Raw genomic sequence first — 25,217 nt, forward strand, 5'->3', positions numbered from 1 at the left:
TCACATACACTGTGGCTTAGCCAGGAGAGGCACCCAAGCTATCAAACAGAGGATGAAAAACAGGAGCACAACAATGCCTTTCTCAGAGCTTCCTTCTCTCAGCAACTCAAAGATAAGAAGTCAGCACTTCCAAAGAAAGAATTTACATATAATACATTCAGGCTCTTTATTTCACTTTCAGATTAGGAACCTTCAGGGTTCATGTTTTCAGTTTTCCTCCAAAAGACCTGCTGCATAATGAAACTTGATGTTTTGATGTCGCTCTGGGGAGGTGGAGCAGTAGGAAAACAGCTGGTGCATCAGCAGCCAGCAGCATTGCTCCAGCAGCCCTCTGCATGGCCCTGGAGCTGAATCAGCAAGAGAGTGCTGCAGGGCTGCTGGAGCAAACTCAGCATGCCCACTGCTCCACTGGAAGGAAACTAGCAGCATCACCTGTCCACCTGCAGGAGCAGGAGCTACTCTGTGGGTTGAAACGCCCTGTGGACTACTTACCAGTGCAAAGTGCACACTGTTTGGGTGACAGAGGCTCCATGTGATCATAGAATCATAGAATCATAAAATCATAAAATCATAGAATGGCCTGGGTTGAAAAGAACCACAGTGATCATCTAGTTTCAACCCCCAGCTACGTGCAGGACTGTCAACCACTAGACACCCAGACCCAGATCCAGACTGGCCTTGAATGCCTCTAGGAACTGGGGCATCCACAACCTCCTTGGGCAGTCACCAATCCAGTGCATCACCACCTTCTGTGTGAAAAACTTCCTCCTAATACCTAACTTAAATCTCCCCGTCTTAGTTTTCTCAATTTAAAACCATTCTCCCTTGTCCTGTCACTATCCACCCTCATGAACAGCCATTCCCCCTCCTGCTTATACACTCCCCTCAGGTATTGGAAGTCCACAATGAGGTCTCCCCAGAGCCTTCTCTTCTCCAAGCTTAACAAACCCAGTTATCTGAACCTTCCCTCACAGAAAGGTGCTCCAGCCCTCTGATCATCCTAGTGGCCTTCCTCTGAACACGTTCCAAGAGCTCCATGTCCTTTCTGTACTTGGGAGCCCCAGGCCTGGATGCAGTACTGCAGATGGGTCCTCCCAAGAGCTGAGTAGAGGGGGACAATCACCTCCCTCTCCCTGCTGGCCACCCCTTTTTTAATGCAACCCAGAACACAGTGGGCCTTTCAGGCTACAAGTGCACCCTGCTGGCTCGTGTTGAGCTTCTTGTCTACCAGGACCCCCAAGTCCTTCTCTGCAGGGCTGCTCTCAAGGAGATCTTCCCCAGTTTGTATAAATACCTGGGATTGCCATGACCCAAGTGCAGCACCCTGTAGCTGGCCTTGTTGAACCTCATTAGGTTTTCATGAGCCTACTTCTCTATCCTGTCCAGGTCCCTCTGGATGTCTTCCTTTCCTTCCAGTGTATCAACTGCACCGCACAGCATGGTGTCATCTGCAAATTCTCTGAGGGTACACTCAGTGCAATTATCTATGTCATTGATGAAGATGTTGAAGAGCACTGGTCCCAAGACTGACCCCTGAGGAACATCGCTTGTGACCAGTCTCCACCCTGACACAGAACCATTGATCACAACCCTTTGGCCAAGGAAAAAGCATCGTGATCAGGGAGTCCCTACTACCAGGCTCCTCTGTCTCCTCACACCGTGCTCTGCTCAGGGTGCCTGCTCAGTTGGATCATGTTCCTCCTCCCTGATTGCCTCCCACGCCATGGCTCTTGATAACACAGCATGGTAAGTGTTCAGCTGCCTCACAGTGAGATTACAGATCAAATGTCTGCTGTATCTTCAAATTTTTTTCTTTCCCTTCTGAAAACAAAAATCCACACTTGCAGCCAGCAGGATTGCTCACTTTGCACCTCTCTCACATCATCAGATAATCGACTACAAATTCTGTGCTTTAAACAAAACAGGGGAGCCAGATACTTCACAGTGTGCCACAGTGACACTGGGCAAGGTGTTGGGTCTGTGCTGGAACCTGGTTCCCTTTCCATGATGGCTTTGGGCCCTGTCTTCCATGCCATACGCTGCTGTGCCAGCACATACTGCCCTTGCTCCAAAGAAGGCCGATGGTACCCTTGATTGTGTTAGGCAATATGTTGCCATCAGATCATAGGAGGTAATCCCTCACCTCTGCTCAGCACTGGTGAGGCCACATCTGGAGTGCTGGGTCCAGTTCTGGGGCCCTCAGTACAAGAAAGACATGGACATACTGGAGAGTCCAGCAGAGGGGCCACGAAAATGATGCTTTGTAGAACAGAAGCTGCACCTTGCATCCACTGCAGGAACAGCCCTGACCCCTCTTCTCCTCTCCACCACCACTCCTTTCCCTGTGGCTTCCTGCAGCTCCAGCGCAGGTGCTTACATGGAAGCAGGAAATTCCCATCTGTGATGTTACTTCATATTTTAAACAAAACACTGGTCCAGCTACCATCAAAATGTGCCTGCAAGTCTGCTTTGGCATCTGTGTGTGTAAACAGAGCCCCAGTTGCTTAGCCACTGATGGGTGTGCTTTACCTGTCACACAGTGTTCTCCCCATCTCCCAGTGCTCACAAAATCCAGCTCTCAGCATCCAGAGCTGCAGCCCCTGACACTCATCGGCTCCAGGAAGAGCAGACAGCAGGAAGGAGCACACCAACCCTGCCCTGAAAGTGTTGTTCCTCTGTGACTCACTTTCCTTTTTCCTTGATCTGAGGTTTTTCCTTTGAAACCTATTGCAGGAGACAGGTTCAGACATGTCATAGAGTGAAGCAATTGAGAAGCCCTTATTCGAGCAGGGATGCACAACAGTTTCTATAATAACAAGGGTGTTGCCTTATGGAGCCATGGTTGTAACCATATGCTTTCTCTGCATGGTAAACACAGAATGATTTAACGCTGAAGCACACCATAGGACATTCCCAGATTACTGTCTGAAGTGCCCTGAACATTGAGGAAAGCATATGCAACACTGAGCAGGAGTCCTATCTTGCTACAGCACAGAGCATTGCTGGTGGCAGCTGTGCTGCTTTAGGGGTAGGTAGGCCCATGTCTGGTGATGCCCAGGGCAGTGTGACTGCTGGAGTGATACCACTACAGGTGTCAGCCCACAGCAAGAGGTTTAAAGCATGAACAATGGGATGGAGCACAGCAAAGCAATGCGCTGTGCTGGCATTCCAAACCTAGACAAATGTCAGCACTTATGCTAGGGAGCAGAAAATAAAGTATTGAAGTAGGATAGTTCTCCTCTGAAAGAACTATGTATGGGTGAAAATAGGGAACAGAAGAAAGGGATGACAGCAGCAGAAGAAAAACATCTTGTGTGAAACACCTGGATACAAATAAAATACCAACAACTCTTAGATGTTCTTCCATCTTCCTGCTTCAAGAAGAGGCTGGGAAACAAGGCTGAAATAAGGAATCAAGTTCCCAAAAAAATCCAGTACGTATACATACACACAGCCCTGTAGTGGACAGGACAAGCAGCAGTGGTTTTAAACTAAAAAGAAAGGAGATTCAGATTGGATATAGGAGAACTCTTGTCACTGTGAGGGCAGTGAGGCTCTGGCACAGGTGGCCCAGAGAAGCTATGGATGCCCCATCCCTAGAGATGGTCAGGTTGGATGGGACCCTGGGCAGCCTGATCTGGAGGTGCCTATGGTGGAGGGGTTGGAACTGGGTGATCTCTTAGGTTCTTCTAAACCAAGCCATTCTGTGATTCTATGTAAATCCTGCATACCAATCTTCCCTTTACCCTGTGTAGGTTGCACTGCACACTGCAACAAATAGCATCTACCACCAAAACAGCAGGGACAGACACCTCAGTCACCTCTGTCCACATGCACTCATGCTCGCACAAGTGGAAGGACAACTAAGGATAGTTCTAACACTTCCAAACAGCACAAGATCCAACACAGAAACTGCAGATAAAAGCCATAGGCAGCAGCACTGGAGCCAGGAGCTCATAGCCAAGCCCCACCTGTCAGACCCAAACTAGGCGACACACACCAGGCGTGCTGACGCTTGCTGCCGCCAGCAGATTGCAACCTCTGTGCTTGCTTTGCTCAGGAATTTCCACATTCATTCAACCCTCCCCGCACCCTGAATAAGCATTCAGAGTAAGTGTAGCTCCATCCCCATTCCTGCTTATGGGATGCCACAGCTGGCAGTACTGGGAGTTACCTCTCCCAACAGCTATACAAGAGGACTCTGCCATCGGTAGCCACTAAGGATCGCACTCTACCCTTGAGCAGGACTCTTCGTTTGTGTGTGCTGTGCAGCTTAGCAGTTAACTGCTTTTCATGGTATCATCCAGGTTAGAAAAGGCCTTCAAGATCACCAGTCCAACCACCAACTGGATCAACCAGTCCAACCACTGACCACATTGCTTAGTGCCATGTCTAAACCTTCCCAAGCAGCTGACCTGTAACACAAGGTGATAAGCATCAGAAAGCAAGCACCTAGAAGGCAACTTCTCTCTGCTTCCAGAAAGCTCGTGCAGGAACTTAAACACCACAAAAAGCAAAGTTGAATCAGATTCAAAATGAGCTTGGGGGGCATTCCTCCTTGCATACATTACTCTCAATTCTGATGAACTAAATCAACATGTAGGATCACTACTCAAGAGACTGTGTTATGCATAACAAGGGTCAGGTCAGATGCACACCACAAGTAACACTACTACAGACTTAAATATATATATATATAGTAACTTTCACTTCAGAAAAAGAGCCAAGAGAAGACTAAGCTCCACAGCCTCTTCTCACCACAGCTGGTTTCTTTTCCTACTACAGCAAGCCCCACAGCACTTCGGATGCTCATGATGGACTGAAAGGCTTCCTGACTATGTTAATTTATTAATGCGTTCATTTTCTCAACATAATCATTACCTCTGTTGCCTTCCTTCTTCCTCACATGCACACCTCAGAGCTCCCACGGCCCAGCCTAACTGCAGAGCTGCATTCACATCGCCTGTGTCAGGCAGGAGAGGCGGGCTCAGCCCACAGTTGTTATCTTCATGATAGGACTGGTATGAAGCAAGCCAGGTGGATCAGGAAGGAAGTGGTTGCACGTATCTCTGTATCTGTACACAAGGAAGCAGGTGCCCATCTCATGCTGGAAAGGGACTTCACAGAAGCCTGCACAGGAGCAGGCTGGGGACACACCAATGGAATTGACCAATACTCAGAACAAGCAGCTCCCCATCCCCAGCTGTTTTCTTGGAGATTGCTGTAACTTGGTGTAGAACACTTCCCAAAGGCTAATATTAGATACATTCATATCATTTCATCCAGTTACTCCCTGTATAACCAAGAATAATCTCTGCACTGATGAGGCCACACCTGGAGTGTCAAGTCCAGTTTTGGGGCCGCAGTACAAGAGAGAGACAGCAGATGGAGAGAGTCCAGCAAAGAGCCATGAAGATTCTGCAGGGCCTGGAGCCCCTCACCTGCAAGAAGAGAGCTGGGCCTGCTCAGCATGGAGAAGAGGGGGCTCTGGGTCTACATAAACACCTGAAGGGAAGATGTTAAGAAGACAAAGCCAGGCTCTATTCAGTGGTGCCCAACGCCAGGACAAGAGGCCGCAGGCACAGACTGGAGCACAGGGCCTCCCTCTGAGCCGCAGGCAGCACTGCTGTGCTGTGTGGTGCTGAAGCACCAGAGACCCTGAGGTCTCCTCCCTGGGTCCTGGGCCCTGCTCAGGTGTCCCTCCTGGAGCAGGGTGGGCCAGAGGGCCGTGCCAGCCTCAGCCATCCTGGGGTTCTGTGGAAGTACAAAAATCCCAAAGCCTTTCATCACATTCTTGGTTTTGTTGCTAACCTGTAATCTCTTAGGCTGCAGGAAGTTGACCTGAGACGGCTTCTTAAAGTACTGGGTACAAGTAACACTAAAAATCCTGCTCCTCGCATACCATCTCATTGTCAAACCAATCCCATCTCACTTTTCTTTGTTCTCATCCTAAATGTGCCAAAACATACATTCAATGCAGTGTTCCAATTTTTACTCAGGTCACGAGTAGCGTTTTATGGATAATTAAAAAGCAGTTCAGAAAACACTTCTCTGGAGACTGAGATTCAGATTGCTTATTCCCAGGGCTGCTTTAGGACTCTTTCAGACCCATACAGGGTAACAGAGCCATCTCACTGCACGGCGGGCCCATCTGTCACTGCACTGCGCTCCCCAGCAACTCCAAACTTCAGCACAACAAGGGAACAGAGCAGAGATTCTCCGCACCCAGTGCTGCCCAGAAGCACAGCAGCCAGCTCTGGCAAAGGCAGTCCTCAGGCACAAACAAGGATCTCACATTTCATCCAACACAAGGCAGTTCGTAGCCAAGACGATCTCTAATATTTACCACAATAATTTGCTGCTGCTAAAAAATAAAAATAAAAATAAAAAAATCAGCGTTCAGACACTGGAAGATCTGTGCCCTTCTGTAGCATTATCTGCTAACAGAACCAGGCGGTCTTCTAGTCTTCTATCAGTCCATAGCAATTAGAGGAAAACACAAAATGACAGTAACACAATCCCTAATCTGCTTCCATTTAAACATTAACCAGTAACAACGATAACCCCTATTTCATTTGCACCGGGAGATTAACTCAAGCCTATTCCCAGGGGAAAGCCCCCTGATAAGCAGAATGTTTCTGCACGTCATCTTCATAATCTGCCCATTAGACGAGGGACACTAAAAGCCCCTCTCAGCTTTCACTAAATCCACTCACCTGCTTTGGTTTGGTTTTTAAAACTTTCTTTTAAGCAGAGCAGCAGTGCTCAGTCCTTGCAGGTTACTCACTAGATGCAGGAAATTCACATGCATCAGATGCAAAACAGTCTCACCTCAAGATAACAGCACTGATTAAGAGCACAAGCTGAAGTCGTGGGCTTCAATTAAAAACCTACAGAAGCCACCTCCCTGTCACAGCATCATTGAATGGCCTAGGTTGAAAAGGACCTCAAAGATCAACTAGTTTCAATCCCCCGCATCTATCTTTTAGCATCTCCAACAAATGAACTACAGGCTCCTGGGCAAGGTGCAGAGCATGCAAAATCTGAACTCACAGAAGCAGAGCAGGATTTGTTCCTTCAGTGTGGCTGCCTCTACAGAGCAGATGCTGAATGCAGAGCATTGCCAAAGAGATGCTGCAGGCAACTGCTGAATTTGCTTCTGAATCCATAACTGTATTCATTCCAAGAGTAATTGTTCATCTCACCCCGCATGCACATTTATCCCCAGTTTTATTAAATGGTCTTGAAAACAAACACACCCACTGTTCATTTGGGGGCAGTTGTTTTTTCCTGTCACCTTCCAAGGCTCACAGTTAAAGAAAAGCGACCACGTAGGCTTGAAGCTACACTGTATATTTGTAAATAAAACAATCTGACAGAACAAGATTACAAAGAACAAAACAAGCCCTTTCCGGAGTTTGTAAGTAACAAGAGGAGTTGATGGCAAGTTCGTTCGGTGGAGTTTTAAGCAAACTGATGGTTATGGCTATTACCACAGAACATTGCTTTTTTAATACTTCCTCAAAAAGTTTGGACCACGTACACCAATTTCAAATGAAAAATGAAAAAACCCCTCCCCCCCAAAAAAGCATTGGTTTGGTTACAGCTTCAGGGATCAGTGCACGTTTCATTCACAGAGAAAAGGTACTTGAAGTAGACACAAGAACATTCTGCAGAATACAGGATGTGACCCAACTCCTTTTCCCCACAAAGCGCTGGAAAGTAAGCACAACATATAAGAACACACACACACACCAAAAAAAATACACAGAAAGATTGAACCTTCAACAAGGTCTGACAGCGTAGAAAAGGAAAACAATCGTATCAGGAAGAACATTTCTGTTAGTCATTAGAATATATGTACAAGGGAAGTTTGCATTCTGAATCCGTACAGAAACTGAAGCAAACAAGTCTCTGTTCCTGAAACTTTTTAACATTCTGATTAAGACAGATACAAAATGTAATCACAAAGTGTCTTCTCAGAATAGCCCATTTTCCCATTCCCCTGCCTTTCAAGGAGTGAACAAGTGTAATTATTTATTTCAGCCTTTAAATACATACAGCTGTACATTGCTTATCTGGCAATCTTACATAACCTTTCTGGTCCCCAGCATCTATCAACGTGTTTTCTCCTTTTTGTGTTTATTGCAAAGCAGATCAAATGCTCTTCAGTGCTTTTAAAGAGTTATTTTCAGAAACTGCCCAAGCTAAAACCATCCCTTTACTTTCACCTGAAGTACTGCAGACAATTAATGCAGAGTGCCTCCCTGCAGATGCAGAGTGCATCGTTAGCTACCAGGAATCTCACTGAGTGAGATGGCTTTGAAGAGCTTTGCTAATTTGTTTTTTTAACTGATTGACATACAGTGTACAAAAATGGGAGACTAGTGCAATATGCAGCATTGATTGTTTATTCAATAAATATTTAACCCAATTATTGCCAGCCAAGGCAAACAGTGCAGAAACTGTCACTTAAAGATACACAAAAGTTTAACCTTTTTTTTTGTATAAAGTCAGTTGCTATTATATTCATACATCTATTTCAAAGATATTTTTCCCCTTCAAAATTGACATTACCTTTATAAAAATATAAAAACATAGAATTTGGGGGAGAGGGGCTAACATGTTTTTACAAGTCTAACCTTTACATATACATAGGAACATGACATTTATAATTAAGAATAAAAATGAATACTATGGTAGAGACATTTTCTGCACTATTATAGTTCTTAAATACATCTTTCTTGGTCCTTGGGTACACGTTTAGAAGGAAACAACTTGCATCTCACACGTATCCTGAGGTCAGCTGTGTACAAAGGAAAGCCAATTTCATATGCAGATTTGCAGGCTGCTTGTTCAAGATTTGAACATTATTCTTATACAAAGCCAGTAAGATTTGGGAAGAAAGTGGGAAAAAAAAAACCTCTCATCAATGTTTTAAGAAACAAGTTAGTGTCACATTTGGGAAATAACTCCAAAAATATAAGTTATCACAGCAAAATGCTTTATCGCCCCACTAAAATCTCAGTATGCATTTGCCAGATTTTAAACTTCTAACCTGCTCTGAGAAGAAAGAGTGTGGATGTCCCTGTGAAAAGTCACTCTCAGCTTCTCATCCCCAAGTCCCAGCCCACAGCACAGCTCCTGTGGAGAGAACCCCATCGAAGCCCACAGGGTTGGGCAGCTTTGGGGCTGCCTGAGCAGTGAGGGCGTGGGGTCCAGTTCCCCTCAGCCTGTGGGTGTGCAGCTGAGAGCTCTGCTTTGAACACAGCAGTTATTCTCTATAGCACCAACAATCTCAGACACCAGCATCAGGTGAATACAGACAACACCGAATAGGATTGTTTCTTCCTGAATCAGCACAAGTGTTACAAGGCACTGCTTGGCATAGGAGGTCATAAATAAGAGCAAAACAAGAAAGTTCCCAAGTTCTGTGACACTGAGGTTTGTAATCATGTCACATTTCAACTCATCACATACCATGTTTAGAAAGAACAGATGGTTTGCAGGATTAACCAAAACATCACTGTTCTAAGCATGCTTACAGTTTCCCTCTCCATACCAAAAAAAAAAGAAAACCAACCCCACATAACATATTGATATGAAACATTAGGAAGCGTGGGTTGTGAAATTAAGAAAGTACTTTCTATTTTCCAATCTTCCACAGAAGTCTAACCTAGGCATAACTCAAGTATAAGAAACTGGAAAACAATCTGATAACATTTACAACAGTCTATCCCTGCAGAGGAGTGAAAAATCTATCGTCTAGAGAACTCATAGATCGAGGCACATCGCAATTGAAGATATTCAGGCATATTTTATGGCTAGAACAGGATTTTTTCAGGGAACCTTGCTACAAGCTTCCCCAAAAGCAGCTCCATACGGTCTGAAACACAAACGTTTGGTCTTTAATCACTACTGTCTTCATCATCATCATCATCAGATGCATCATTTAAAGAAGACTTAGGCGACTGGCTGTAGGAGTCCGATCTCGTGGACTGACAAGCAGTCATCTCCCCAGTAGAAAGAAGATCATAGCAGAAGTCGCAAATCCTCACGGGCTTGGAAGACTGGCTGGGGAGAAGGAACCTCTTCTCAGAGCAAGGCCCACAGACGACAAAGCCGCACTTGCGACAGTGGTGCCGACGGTTGACGGGGGTAAATTTTGCTTTCTGACAACGCATGCAGACAGTGGCTTCTGAGTCTGGCACCCAGACAGCCGCATGCTCATTGCTAGGAGTCTTCCCACTCTTGGAAAGCAAATCAGAAACGCACTTATTTATATGGTTCATCCATTCAGACTTCTCTGTAGCAGTGGCAGCATAAACTGCAAAAGACTTAGTAGGCGTCTTGATGAGCCACCCATTCCGCAAGTCTCCCTCATCCTGGATGGAATCGATGGTGACGTTTTCCAGCGGGATTATGTGCTGTTTATTGTATTTCTTCTTCTGGATGACAATATTACCATAAACAAGAATGTCATTGAACAGGAAGAACTGCCTCGCTTTGGGCTTCTTCCTACACAGCTTCGTTAGTACTCCCTCTCCGATGAGAACGCGACCAGGGATAGTCAAAGGCTGACCAGCTGCTCCAAAGCAGTTTTCCACTATACTTATTCTTCTGGTATTTGCCTCGCTGTTTGCCAAGCGATCCACCATCTTTCACAAGTATCCTAAAGGTAGGAAAAAAACAAGTTTGTAATTAGAACAGAACTGATTCAACAGCAGACTTCCAGAATGAAGGCACCATTTCTGAAAATATCCAACAGAACCTACTGGCTCAGAAGTGCCAACCTGGACTAGATTTCAATAAGTATTAACTCCTGAGAATTTTTAGCAACTGATTAGTCTTTTTTAGAAGCATAAATGTTCCATTCAGCTGACAGCTGCTATCTTTATCATACACACAGCACCTACAGTGCTGTTTCTGAGAGCTTCAGGCAACAGACTAGGAAGCTTCCCCTCTAGAAATGTTATTACATACATCTTGAACACATCTACATCCATCCCAATTACATAATGCACACAGGCACCCCGCCACAGAGGAAAGGTCACACAATTCCCCACTGCTCCTGAGAAACAGTGAATGATCTGCACTGGCTAAAAGTTCAGACAGAAAGGCTTTGCATGTCAGGAAATGCTGATAAAATAACTACAGAATAATATGTTCCAGTTATGGATTAAATCATCCCTTTTTTCTTCTCCTAACAGCAAATAAGATCTTCTCATGAAAGGGCAAGACACTAAAGCACCCAAAGGTTAGCTGAAAATAAGTTCCTGCAGAGATTCACCTGCCTTTAAGTCAGAGCTTTCCATGCAGAGGTCAAAAAAGCAAACTTTGCCAGGCAGTTTCAGACATGCTCCTACCAAGATCTTTGTGAGTACACCACAAACCCAGCTGTGCGCTCCATGGAGCTGTAGGAGAGCTGGCAGGGGCAAGCACTAACTCCACACCTTTCTCCAGACAGGCAGAAGACCGCTCTCTTGCCATGTGATTTAGCTAGCACAGGGGTGATGCTCAGGACACCCTTTTAGCAGGATCCATGTCTTTACACACAGGCTTGAAGGAAAGAGCAGTAGGAAACACCCCAGTATCTGTAACCTGTGTTTCCCAGCACAAATCCATTGCAGGGACCTCTATATTCACTTCTCTGTTCTTTCAGATTTATACTGCCTGCTTCCAGTATGGGATCATCCTTTAAATGGGATGGAGCAAGGCCTCACTGCTGCTCAGACCAGCATAAACACTGAGCACACCAATCTGCTTCCTACAAACTCAGATACTTCCCTACAGAACAGCAACAGAACTCCTGTACAGAAATTCATTTGCAGACACATCTCTCACAAGGCCTCACCTAGACAAGTATGCTGCATTTACTCAGATTACATGAACCCACAGTTAAACGTGACTAACAAGTTACCTCTAAGTAACTGCTTTAAAAGCTGTACTACCGCTATGAAAAACACTTCCAATGAACATACTAAAACAGTTTCAACAAACAGACTTACTCAACTATAACTAAGTCAACCATTTTAAAACTGTGTACAACATATTCAACTATGCTCATTGTATTTGTTCAAGAGGTGTCTGGATGAGGAGCTATGAGATGCTTTAGTAGCTTAGTGGTAATAATGGTGATAGGAGGATGGCTAGACTAGATGATCTTTGTAGGTCCTTGCCAACCTTGCCATTCCATGATTCTATATGATCTCATACCTACGCCTCACACTGAAGACAGAAGAATAGTTTCTCAGAGGTACTGTCCAGCATTTCTTCTCAATTTTCATTACATGCCTCATGACACGAGTTAAGCTATTTCAATATAGCAATAATCAGGTTCACAGCCTGATAGTGGAGGTACAAAGCTCCCCAAAATGAAGTCATTCTGATCCGCAGTCAGTCAGAATAAATCACAAACAGGTTGATAAAAGAATGAAATGAATCAAGAAATGCAACTGTGCTGCATCAACACACACAGGTAAGTGCACCCAGACTACTTCCACCAGGTATCAGTCAAACCTAAAAACTGAATGAAAGAAAAAAGAAGAGGGGGGGAGAAAAAAATAAAAATAAAAAAAAAAGCCTGTCCTCCTCTCCTGCCTCGCCTACTGCCTTCCTATTTGATCAGATAAAAGTATTTCCCCAGCAGTACACTTAAGTCAGCTTTGCAGCAAATGATACATTTCTTTCTGGCCTGCAACCAGAATAACCACCACTATCTTCACTAAGTTTCCGAGTGCTTGAAATGCTTGTTGCTTATCTCTGAAGAGAAGACATGGAGTCCAAGTGGAAGGAAAAAAACCAAAAAACTAAAACAAGCAACCCCCATTGATATTCATCCCTTTTCCCTGGCCAGATGTTCCAAACTGGTTTTTCCTGTTCCTATTCTTGCCAAGGTCCGCTAAGTTTTGCCCATCACTCTCTTAAAGAGAGATGCCCAAGAATGGCACTACTGAATACCTACACCCCACAGGACCAAACTTAAAAGATAGAGCCCCACCCTCCTCATGCGGCGATGCTCATTTATGGTGAGGAGATGCTCTGCCAGGGCTGGGCACAGAAAGCAGGCTGGCTTCAACCCATGAGCAAACACGAATATTACAGTAAACACTGCGAGATTTTCCTTCCCCCGCCCAGAGAATAGCAACAGATTCAAGTTACATCAACATGACTCATTCTATTGTGTTTCTTTTTTTAATGACATTATTATTCAGGCATACCCCAAATACACCTTCCAACAGAACCTCAGTTCTTTGAAGCACTCCAAGTCCCAAAGCAAACACAAGCACACATGGGTGTGCACACAACCTACATTTACCTGCTTTTTTCAGCATTAACATCTAGACATGCTGTTATCACTTTTTAAATCTCTACAGCCACCTACCACCGCCTGCACTGGGGAAGAAGCTTAAATGAGGTTTTAGGAGAGCAACCAGCTTCACCTCTACTACAGCTCGACTGGAAGAAATGCTGCTGGAGGCCCCAGCTCCCTCTACCAAGCCCTCAGCCCCCAGCCCTCCCTCTACCAAGGAGAAAGCACTAAGGAGGGAATGCAGATGAGGTTACACAAGGCTTCCTGATTTGTTTGCTGTTGTCCTAGGCTCAAAAAAAATCAAATTCAAAGAGCAAGGCTAGCAGTGAGGGCTAACAGCAACCACTGCTATCTCACAACACACAGGCAGCACACAGCCCTCCTGAGCAACTTGGTGCCACATCCCAATGAATGGTGGCCTTGGGCTGCCACAGCGAGGGATCACTCACAGCATCACCCAGCAACCCCTCATATTCTGCAAGGAGGGGAAGGAAACTGAGCAGCAGAGCAGAGGGATGCTGAGCGAGCAGTGTGCTTCTCTGCTAACCCTACCAGCACACACTGCTCCTAAGCCTATCACCAATTTGTAAATCACAACAAGCTGAGTGATTCTGCTAGTTCACAGGGCATAAAAAAAATAAAACGAAACTAAAAACTACCCATAACCATACGTGTCAGCGCAGCAAGCTCTTGGTGTGAGATGACAGCAACCCTCAAGCTGCACTCCTGCTCCTGCTGCCAGCAAAGAGCGAACTCGGCCCAAGGTCACTGCATGAGCTTTCAAAATACAAGTCCCTACGAGGAGAAAAAGGGGGGAGAAGAGGCTAAAGGTTTTAATTAAATTTCTCTAGGGCAACCTAAGAGAAAACAGTTCTAACAGGGAGTGTTTAATCATCACTGTAGCTAAAACTGAGGCACATGACTCCAGAACTTGGGCAAGGCTATTCTTTCAGCTGGTTGTTAATGCAACCGCTCACGGGACTCCATGCAAGAATTTTGGACAAGTTAAGGACCATCAAGACAGACAAAAAGATAAAAACAGGAATAGCATCTCTTCCACATTGAAGCTTATGTCTGTAATACCCAACAAATCCTTGCTCAGCAGTCTCAGCTAAGGTCATAAAAGCCACAGACTGCAGATGAATCCCTCCATCTTCTTTCAAGGCAAAACATCTGCTTTTTCACAGTAACAGAACTTGTGAAATAAGCAATCTGATGTTTTTCTCACAATGTCTTTAAATACAAGCTTTTAAATCTTTCTGAACTCCCATGCGATGCTCATTTACTCTGACCAGCATTTTTTGAGAAAGGAAGTCAGCTGAGAAGTAGACAAAAATCCTGAAGAAGGAGAATAACTATTAGAAATAACCAAAGTCAGAAAATATTAGACTAGCAATAGAAAAAGGAGAAGCTATCTGACATTAGAAGAGTTGCCCCCTCTTCTTCCCACAGGAACACAGACCTAAGAGATGTGAAACCAGAAGGCACCACAGACTTTCTATTCTCCTGGTAAGTAAAACAATGGAGCTTTTGACTGCAAGAAGTCACAGTTCAAACCTATGCAAAAATTATCCTTTACCAGCCTTTTGCAATTACTGTCTTCTCTTAAGGCACATTCAGATACGTGCCTGCAAAAGATTACAGATTACCCACTGGGGCTGGGTGGCAACACCTCCTACACTTTCTCCTGAGGTTTCCTCTGCTGGCCACTATGAGAAGCAGATACTGGATCACTGCTCTTCAGAAGCTAAATTTCAAGATCCAATCAAACAAAACAATCCCCAAGTGATGGCAAACTGCTGGAAATATTCCCCAAAGCAAACAGGGAATAAGAAAGAACCACGGGTTTCAAAATGGCAGACTAGACAAATGCACTTAAGGAGATCAGAATCGTTTTACACATAGTATCAGTTTGTGGATGCTATGAAATCAAAACTCTCAAACACAGTTGTTAAGACTTCTATCACGTTTGTGTCATTTCCCACTTCTGGCATCCACACTCCCAGAATCACAGAATCATAGAATGGCGTTGGTTGAAAAGGACCACAATGATCATCCAGTTTCAACCCCCTGCTACGTGCAGGGTCACCAACCAGCAGACCAGGCTGCCCAGAGCCACATCCAGCCTGGCCTTGAATGCCTCCAGGGATGGGGCATCCACAGCCTCCTTGGGCAACCTGTTCCAGTGTGTCACCACCCTCTGTGTGAAAAACTTCCCCCTAATATCTAACCTAAACCTCCCCCATCTCAGTTTAGAACCATTCCCCCTTGTCCTACCACTATCCATCTTCATAAACAGCTGTTCCCAAGCCCCTCTGCAAGAAGGGCTGTTTGTCTGAGAGGACCTCTCAGACCAGCCCATCACATCAGCCCCCATTTCTGCATACAGGGTGCAGCATGGTGCTAGTTGGAACAGCACAGAAATAAACTGATCATCATCTGAGAAAGATTAGCTACGTACAGCTGCACGACAAGTAAGTCTGCCAGCCTTTCCAAACAAAGAAACAGCAATTCTCAGGATGCTGCAATACTCTCTGTTCCCCCTCCTTCTGACATTTGCTCTCAGGAAACCCATTTCAAGATAGGGATGCTGGGCAAAAGCTTTCTTCCCTGTAGGATGATAGACAATTTAAAGGTGATACATTATTTAATGACACAAAGTCCCCACTCCATTACCCTATGTAGAACTGTCTGACATAAGGTATTTTTACTTTTACTCACAAGAAATTTCACTTATCCACAACAAGACACACATTCAGCAAGTAGGAAACTTCAGCAAACACATGGCAACCCTGGCCACCAGACTGATAATATCCTTGAAGTGACTGCATATGAAACCAGTCACTTGGCACACGAGTGTCTCTTTTTGCTGCAGCATCCTGATGATTAAACTAGTCTTTCCAGACAGAATACCTCTAGAGAAGTTGCTTAAAAGAGAAGAATGCTTATCCTATGCCTCAGTGACGCAGGCTGCATGCAGCTCAGCACAGCCTCGCTTCCTTACCCCGCACAGTGTGCAGCACTTCCATGAGCAGGGCTCCCTGCCAGACAGGCACAGAAGGCATGTATGAGAAGGACACAACCCCAACTCTTTGACTCTTTTAGCAAAGCAACAGCACCAGCACAGCTCTATTACTTTCTGACTGGGCAAGAACCAGCCTCATCCAGTGCACAGCCCCGTCATTGAGGGTCAATTAATAAGCACCTGATTTTTAATGTTATTGTGCTTCAGCATTCCTTGAAGGGAGGAAAGTGCTACCAGCCTTGCCTTAATTGCCTGTTCATCCATCATCTTCATCACAATGAGCAATTAAGTTGCTAACAATTATGTTTAACACGTTATATTTACATAGACCAGGCAGGCTGGATTTTTCAGAGTCACAGTATCAGGAAGCAGGCAGCTCATTCATTACCACATGCATTTACAATTCAGGTTAAAAAAAAAAAGTGTATCTGAGGTGCTGGAAAGCATACAAGGGCTCAAAATCAACAGCACAAAAGGTCCATCTTGTCCTAAACAGCAATGGAGCTTGGATGTTTCCAAGTCAGATTCAATAACATAAGTCCAATAAATAAATGTCAGTAACCACAGTACCTGGTCACACCACCTGAACGGGTGAAACGGGACCAGCACAAACCTGACTGCAACCTGTGAAGCAAATGAGAACTGGAAAAAAAAAAAACAAAAACAGAAGAATGCTGAAGGAACAGAATGAAGAAAGGAGGTACAAACAGCAGATCTAAGTGAAAGCACATAATATGTCACTGGATTGTCCAGGTGTCATAAACAGCCCTTTTTCTTGCACCTGCATTTGTGCATACAGTCTGATCATCAAGTCTGATCCCACACCTGAAAGCTTCTGAGAAACCAATTTCAAGCAGAACTCCATCCTGCTTTATTACAATTAGTTACACAAGCTGAATACCCATGAAAGATACAGAAGCTCCATAAGTCCTGTACAAACTCGAAGCAAGTAAACTGTAAAGGCAGACAAGGACCATCTGCAAAGCAGATACCTAATCGGCATTAAGTGACTGACCTGTAAGGGAACTCCTCTCTGGGATCAGAGGAAGAGCTCACCCCTCCCAGAGGACGGCCCATCAGTGCAGTCACTTAGCATACATTCCTGTTACATATGCTTTTTAGTAACAGGCTTCAAGTAATGGTTATACTCCGTATTTTCAGGTCACATGCTTTCAGCTTTCCTCCTTGTCTATGCAAGGAGGACACACTAATTTGACTTACTGGGGAATAAACATGAATACAAAGGATTAAGTTACCCAAAACCCTCATACAACCCTGTGATTTAAGGCTCTGACACAGTAATTCTCTGCCTTTTTGTGGAGGAACTCAGCTATGAAGGCACACATCAGTGCAACAGTACTTTAATCTCTATCAGCATTACAAGTAGTGTTCTTAAGTGCAACACTTGACCTTCCCCATTATTGCCAAACAAAACAGCGTGAATTTTTCATGTGCGATCTCTAATGCTTTGAAAATATTTCCATTGGGGAAAACTGCTGAACTAAACACAAGCACAGCAGATAGTCCACATTTCTGAAGCAGGTTAGGAGATAAATCAGCACAAGTCTTCAATCTCACCAATTCCACCTCCTACACAGGCTCCATCAACACATACAAAAAGGGACGATGCCATCACTTGTCCCAAATGCTTCACCACGTCATCTTTGCTGGCAAAATGAGGCGTGCTGTGCGCTCAGCTCTGAGAGCTGCAAGCAGAAGCCAGGCGCTCCTGCACAAACCAGCACTGCCTGTCATGAGCCACGAACAGACAACAAGGGCTGGATGAAAGATGAGACAGGACAACTCTACTTGTAAAGCAGTGCAGCCTCCTAACAAGCAGTTCTCCAGTTACTCTGCTTGCAAAATATTCCTTAAAGCGCTTCACAAACTGCCTTGCAATTGGTACTGTAACCAGCTAGTAAGGATGGAGAGGATAACTGCTGACATCCAAAGGATGTTAATAACAGGAATGACACAAGGAGACATCATCAAGTGGAGGTGTTCAAGGTCAGGTTGGATGGGGCCCTGGGCAGCCTGGTCTAGTATTAAATGTGGAGGTTGGTGGCCCTGCCTGTGGTGGGGGGCTGGAGATTCATGATCCCTGAGGTCCCTTCCACCCCTGACCATTCTGTGATCATGACACTGCAGATAAATATGAAGCTATAGATTCAAGGTGGACAAAACAGCGGAAATGAGGCAGTGAGATCCTCTGCAGTTCTCCAGCACAATCGTTACCCAGAATTTCTTCTGACCTTCAGAGAGGTGCAGGTAGCAGGACAGAAAGTCAAACTCTCCCACAAATAGCTCTCTGAAAGTCTCACTTCAGGGCGCAGGCCATTGCAGATCCTGTTTTAACGACCTAACATCTTGCAGCTTAAGAATTCTTTGAGTACACTGCAGGGAATTTTAGAATACCCTAACTTAGAAGGAAAGACTGTCATTTCCTTTTCACTCACTGGTTGGGTAAGAATAGCTCAAGGAATGTAAATGTTTTTAAATGAAGAAAAACAAAAGCTTTATTGTCAAACCTGCAAGACAAGCCCATTACCCTTAACATCTCCCAGAGCCATTATCCAAGCCAGATAAAAATGCCTAGAAAGGCCTATTACATTTCCACTACGGAGACTGTTTCTAGGAGGATCTTTCAAACTATGTGACCTTACATTCCCCAGCCCACTCCCAAGGGGGTTTGGATACAGAAGCTATCTTTAGCAGGAGACTCCCCCCACCTGCTTAGCCCAGCAGCATGCAGGCCAGCACAGTGAGAGCAGAGATGCTTTTTTGCTGCCCCAGCTGCTCTGCCAGCTCCCATTTTCACAGAATGGCTCGTGTGGATTCTGCGCACCGCCTTCCCTTACAGCTTGGAGTTTAATACAATCAACTTCAGCAGGGAAAAAACACTGATTTAACCTCCTTGTAAACTGACAGACGTGCCAAATGAGTCATAATGCAAACTAATCGTAAGGGAGACCGGAGGAAAAAGATGAGGCAAAGGGAAGCAGGCTTCAACCCATTAAAAAAAAAATGCAGAACTCAGGAGTGCTGACTCCCAAAACTGTTCCCACTGCTTTGTCCCTCTAAGTCACAACAGCTTGCCCCACACTACTCCCAGGAGCTGTTTATCAGCATACTTTGGTCTCAAAAAACAGAGCTTCAGCACTGCTTCTCTGTGAAACCAAGCAAGGTTCCTAGTAAGGGGACACAAAGGCTCACTGGGGAAAGCAGTGAGGCCCAGGCAGCTGGGGACTGTGCAGGATATGTGCAAGGAGCAGGGCACAGGACCTGCCTCAGCAGCACAGGTACACTCAGCTCACAGAACTACATACCATCATGCTGGGAGAAGGTGTAGAAGCCTAGTAATGAAGTATCTGTAAGAGATCCTGCACATAATGAAATCAGCTGTTTATTGCCTCTGTCAAACTGCTATTTGTACCAAACTTTAGTAACTGATAGTGCTTTTGTCTCCTGGCAGGACAAACGCCTAGCTTGGAGCAGGAAGGGGAGCAGCTCCCCAAGCGCCAGCCTTCCCTGCTTTCCCTTGCTCAGGATCCTTGGTGATCTGGAACACACCAGGATACCATTTCAAAACTAAGACATTTACACAGATTTGGAGCCCAAAAGCTCAAGCTCCCTGAAGCAACAGCACAGACAGCCAGAGATGTTTTACTTTTACATGGTCAGCACGTAACACGCCGTGCACAGGTGCTGCTGTGCTCAGATGAGCATGGGATGAGATCCGTGACAAAAGTCAACAGAAAACACCTGAACAACTGTGGCATAAGATGATGTTGTACCAACACAGCACAGGGACAGGAATTCACGGCATGTCTTTCAAATGGGGAGATAAGTAATATAAGTGAGTATTCTGGGAAGGTGAGGGGAAAGAGGCGCAGCATCATTAGTACAGAACGAAACCCATCACCCAGCTACAGCAGTTTGGCATGAAGCGTCGCCAAACCCACTTCACAAGCTTCTCTTCAAAATCACATTGGTTTAGTGGTGAGCACCAATTACTGCGTTTGGAGGCACGTGTGGAGACACTCTCACATGTCACATGTCAATGTTATACACTATACAGAAGTGCTTACTTAAGGAAAAAAAGTTACTACACGCTTCAGGCCAGAAACCAGCTCCAGGGAGGCAGGCTGCCTCTCAGACGAAGCAGAACAGAGAATTTGGTCCTCTGACATAAGCAGGGTCTGCAAGCGTGCTCCCTGCAGCATTGCCAATGAGTACATCAAACTGCCAGCATTCTCATTACTTCCATCACCATCATGAGATAAGTTACTCAGTCTTAACAGTGGTCCAGCAAGGGCTGAATTACACATAACTGATTACAGCATGACCACGCCACAGAAAGAATTAGTGAGATTGAGAACAAGGCACGAGGCATTAGCTGCTAACAGGTAACTACAACAAAAGAATTTGCTTTTAACCAGCCCTGCTTTGAAGCACAGCAAAATTTTTCCCTGTAGCCCCACAATTCACAAGTACTGAAGTTTAATCACATCATCGCTATTTTGTTATTTGTTTGTTTTAATTATATAAAATATTATTTTCACATGCATGCATCCTTTAAGAATTCAGATGCCTTATTTGGGAAATAAAGAGGTTTCTTTAAACAGCTTGGTAATAGTGGGCATTCCCACAAAGGGAAGCAGGACCCAGGTCAAGCACCAGCACAGCCTCCTGTCACCCTGACTTCTTGCTGCTCTTGAACTCCAGATAAGTTTAGAAATCTCTACTGTGGGAGACACACCAAACACTATGCAGTACTGAAGAATTACAATCAGGAGACCTGTAGCTGGTACATAACACAGTCAGATGCAGCACTTTTTCAATATTATAGTGGGGAAAGCAGAACAGCCAGAATATTTTGGCAGAAGCAAGGGGCTCAGAGGCAGCTGGAACACAGCGTGGTGCTCAGAGCCAAGTACACATCCTGTCACACCTTGCTTCAGGACACCTGAAGGCACCCAAGGACTGGAACTGCACACCTCTCTCCTCTGCCTCTAGCAATAATTAAATTGCATTTCTCCACCAATATTTAAAATACATAAGCCAAGCGTTGCATTGCTCTTTCACAACCAAGCAATGGTCAGAGGAAAAAAAAAGAGAGGAAAAGAAAAATAAAGAGTCAGTTCCTGAAAGAATCCCGTAATCATAACAGCTGAACTACACAGCCTTCTTGGGAAACGCACTCACCAGCCTTTGACAGCCTGTCAAATGCACTTGATGCACTTTCAAGGTCTGTGGAAAGCACGTGGAGTGCTGGAGCACCCAGCACAACGCCATCCCTTGGTGCAGGAGGACTGGCAGCCCGCTGCCCCTGCTGAGCACCAAGACCCATCGCATGGCAACACTGCAGCTCACTGCTTCCCTGGGGTCATCTTATGTGCAGGAACAGGACTGGGGCAAGCATTACTGCATTTGAAACCCTCAAGATTCAACTGTTTGTCTTTCTTTTCCACTTATACAAGATGCCTAAATGCTGTTGAATATGCAATATGCTGAACACTGTATTACTGTAAAATATCAAAATGCAAAGGGAAAAAAAAAAAACAAAAAAAAAAACACTTGAAAATAGATTTCAAAATCCTTAAATTATTCATGTTGCAACAGAAGCAGGCAGAAAGTATCATTACACCCATGGTAGCAGCGTTCCTAATTATTTATGTAACATCGAGAGCCAAAACAAACATATTAGTACATTTTTGACTATGTAAAATATCAGGCTGAAAAGAAAAATCATGAAACATACTGCTCTGTTCAGTAACACTTGCACACAATGACACTTCCTTCTGTAGAAGGAGAATCTTTGTCCAGCAGTCCAACAACTCTTCATGCACACGGACCCACTCACTGCAGCAGCACTACTGACGTGGGTAGGAATTTGCAGGACTCTACTTGCTAACACAGTTGTCATCAGGGCTTATACTTTATGACAACGCCAAAATAATGGTTTAGGTGTAAGCATGTTCTACCACACCTACCTACAGCAGCTTTAATTCCCCTCTCAACTGTAAGGAGTCCCCCACTAAATCATAAACACAAAGTCATTCTACAACAACAAACCCTGTATTTCACAGTATCATAGAATGGCCTGGGTTGAAAAGGACCACAACAATCATCCAGTTTCAATCCTCCTGCTATGTGCAGGATCGCCAACCACCAGACCAGGCTGCCCAGAGCCACAGAGTATTTGCTGCACAAAGTTTTAAATACATGATTCTACTTCAAAAGTCTGCTTTTATACTTGTTTATTTGCTTTCAGCACAATCCCCGGGTCGGCAGATTTCCATCAAATTACTGAGAATTAATCCCTGTGAGCTGTAACACACGTATACAAGCACCATCCATCATTAAAAAGCCACATAAAGCTAATGGAAAGGTAAGCCTGAATATTAAGAGAGCCTGGAATAAGTCACAAGCATACCTGTAGCACTTAGGCAGTAAGAACAGGCTTTAATTTCTTAATGCAGAAATTAAAAGCAAGCCAACAACTTCCTTGCCTACTAAAATCTAAGCAGCTCACCCACAGTTAACATCCGAGTCTCCTGATTTGACATCTCCTGATAAGTGGTCTTCATATATAAATAATCAGTGCAGTTAACGAAAACTTGTGTCTTGGTGAAAAAACACTGCTCAGTTTCTGGATAAGACAGAGTAAGCCAATCCAGCTCTGAGCTCCCACACTCTGGCTTTCATTTAGTGTTTCAGGGATTTCCTCCGTGTGGTTTTCTCTGCAGAACAGAACTCAACTGCTGCAGAAGCCACACGGGCTATTTACATGCAGAAGAATTTGGGACTCATGCTTACAGTGCTTCACTTTCACTGTGTTTTGGACACACAGCCTGGATGTCATTTTGAACATAAGCACAGCCCTAAACACCAGGAAAAGAATTATTTAATGACTTGAGCTGATAGACATATGGATAGGGTTGGAATTCGATGATCCCTCAGGTCCCATCCAAGCTTTCTATATCCCAAACCAGCCCTTCTACGAGCTTGTATTGAGCTACGCAGGGATTCATCACTGGATTAGTCAACATCATTGGGGTCTCCGCACTGACAGCATTAAGCCTTTAAACGCTTTCCTTCTTTCAGAGAGCCTCAACCAAACCAAAACACACCATTCCGAACCGAAAGCTGGAGCGCTCAACTATGCCGGGAGTGAAAGAGGAACCTTACTCAGGGAGTGAAAGAGGAACCGGCAATCGCGCTTCTGAAATCCGCCCCGGCTTCGGGGTTCGGTATCAGGCCCGCCCTGTGCCGGCACAGCCCGTCCCGGAGCACGGCGGTACTGAGGCAGCCGAGGGAACCTGGGCCGTCTCGAGGGCCGCTCCGCTCGCTGACAACTGCGGCACCCGGGGACAGCCGGCACACAGCGCCGCTGCACAGCCAGCTCCCCGCTGCACAGCCAGCTCCCCGCTGCACAGCCAGCTCCCCGCTGCACAGCCAGCTCCCCGCCGCGCCGCACGCGTTTGCCGCCCGTAAGCCCTCGGACGAGCGGCAGGCAGCGCTCCGCGGGAGGCGCGAAGAGCCGCGCCCCGCCGTCGGGCAGCACGCATCGCAGCGGCGCTCCCCTCGGAAACGCACACCCAACCGACGCGCTGACAGATGCGCCTCTGCAATTCCACCTCCTTCCCGCTGCAGCTTGTTTAATTATTTCTTAATTTGGGATCCAACTCACGCACCCCTCGAACCCGCGGACACCGGAGAACCCCGATCGAGGGTTCCATGCACTTACGTAACGCCCGAAGCTGGCAGCGGCAGGGCTTTTTAGCCCCGTTAAAGCCCAACTGTTCTCGGACGGGACAAACGAGCGCCCGCCGCGGCCCCTTCGCTTCCCGACAGCCGCCCGCTCCCCCCGCAGCGCCTCCCGGCGAGCAGCAGCAGCTCCCGACTCCGCGCCGCGCCCCCTCCCGCGGGGCAGCTCCCCGCCCGCAGCCCCCGGCTCCCAACATGGCCGCGGCGGAGCGGCCGGAGCCCCAACGGGGACGCGCTCCGTCAGGAAAGTTTCTTTCTCTGCCTCCCCGTCCCACTCCGGCGGCCTGAACGCGAGCGGAAAGCTGCCCGTTTCGCGCTGCCCTCACCGCGCTACTCGCCCGGCGCTCCGCACTCCGGCAGCCGCCCCGACCCCGCCGCGCTCTCCCCGCTCGGCCGCGGTCATGCACCCGCCGGGGCCGGGCTCCGGGACACCGCCCGCGTGGGGCGGGACCGCCGCCATCTTGGGCGGAGCCAGGCGGGCGGGAAGCGCTGAGGGACGGCGGGGCGCTGGCGGCGCGCGGAGGGGGATTCTCGGTGCTCGAAAACATCGCCTCGGTTTGGGGATTTGTTCGAAAACGCCTTTCCATTCTTTGCACGCCATCCAAAGTCAGCTGTCTGTCGCTTCAAGCACCGGTTTCTTGAAGCGAATGAAGAGAACTGTCATGTTCTTTTTTTAAATCAATCTCTGTGTAAACGTTTTGTAGCACACAGAAGGCAGTCGCTGACTTGTTTGAGTTTGAATAGCTGCCAGTCAGCTTGGAGAAACGCGCCCCGGCCTGATAGTACAAACTGTACCAGAAACGCCGCAGAACTCATAAATACAGAGAGGCAGTAGCACAACTCCAACACTTGGGCATTAATCTGGCCCTGTGTAAAGACTCAGGGCCTGCTGTGACATCGCTCCAGTGCAATGCCCGTGCTTTGAAAACCAGCCTAAGGGTCTGCTTGAGGAAAGTCTCACAGGAAACACTGGGGGTTTCGCTTTCCCCAATTCACACTGCAGCCAATTGTTGGGCAACAAGGCAGGATGACAGTTTTTCCCCATTTTCTAAAGGGAAAAAAAAAAAATGGTTAGAAAGTGGGGCTTTCCTGTGGTAGCAACAAACCATT

General features: G+C 46.1%; 1 protein-coding gene across 2 annotated transcripts; it reads right to left on the minus strand.

Moving 5' to 3' along the window:
- Window positions 1–8,388: 8,388 nt before the first annotated feature.
- On the minus strand, window positions 8,389–24,563 carry PLEKHF2 (pleckstrin homology and FYVE domain containing 2). 2 transcript variants are annotated; one of them, XM_048940026.1, is made up of 2 exons: window positions 24,434–24,563; window positions 8,389–10,672 (listed from the first exon to the last, which is right to left on the minus strand). In XM_048940026.1, the coding sequence occupies exon 2, from the start codon at window positions 10,656–10,658 to the stop codon at window positions 9,909–9,911; it is 750 nt and encodes a 249-aa protein (XP_048795983.1). In that variant the 5' UTR covers window positions 10,659–10,672; window positions 24,434–24,563; the 3' UTR covers window positions 8,389–9,908. The 2 variants fall into 2 exon arrangements, with proteins under 2 accessions (XP_048795983.1, XP_048795984.1); XM_048940027.1 differs by lacking the exon at window positions 24,434–24,563 and adding an exon at window positions 24,088–24,215.
- Between the last annotated feature and the right edge of the window lie 654 nt (window positions 24,564–25,217).

Source organism: Lagopus muta, chromosome 3 (assembly GCF_023343835.1).
Source record: "Lagopus muta isolate bLagMut1 chromosome 3, bLagMut1 primary, whole genome shotgun sequence".
Lineage (NCBI taxonomy): Eukaryota > Metazoa > Chordata > Aves > Galliformes > Phasianidae > Lagopus > Lagopus muta.

Bases quoted from the DNA above. Each gene is read 5' to 3' on its own strand.
- PLEKHF2 (XM_048940026.1), bottom strand. From the start codon at position 10,658: ATGGTGGATCGCTTGGCAAACAGCGAGGCAAATACCAGAAGAATAAGT.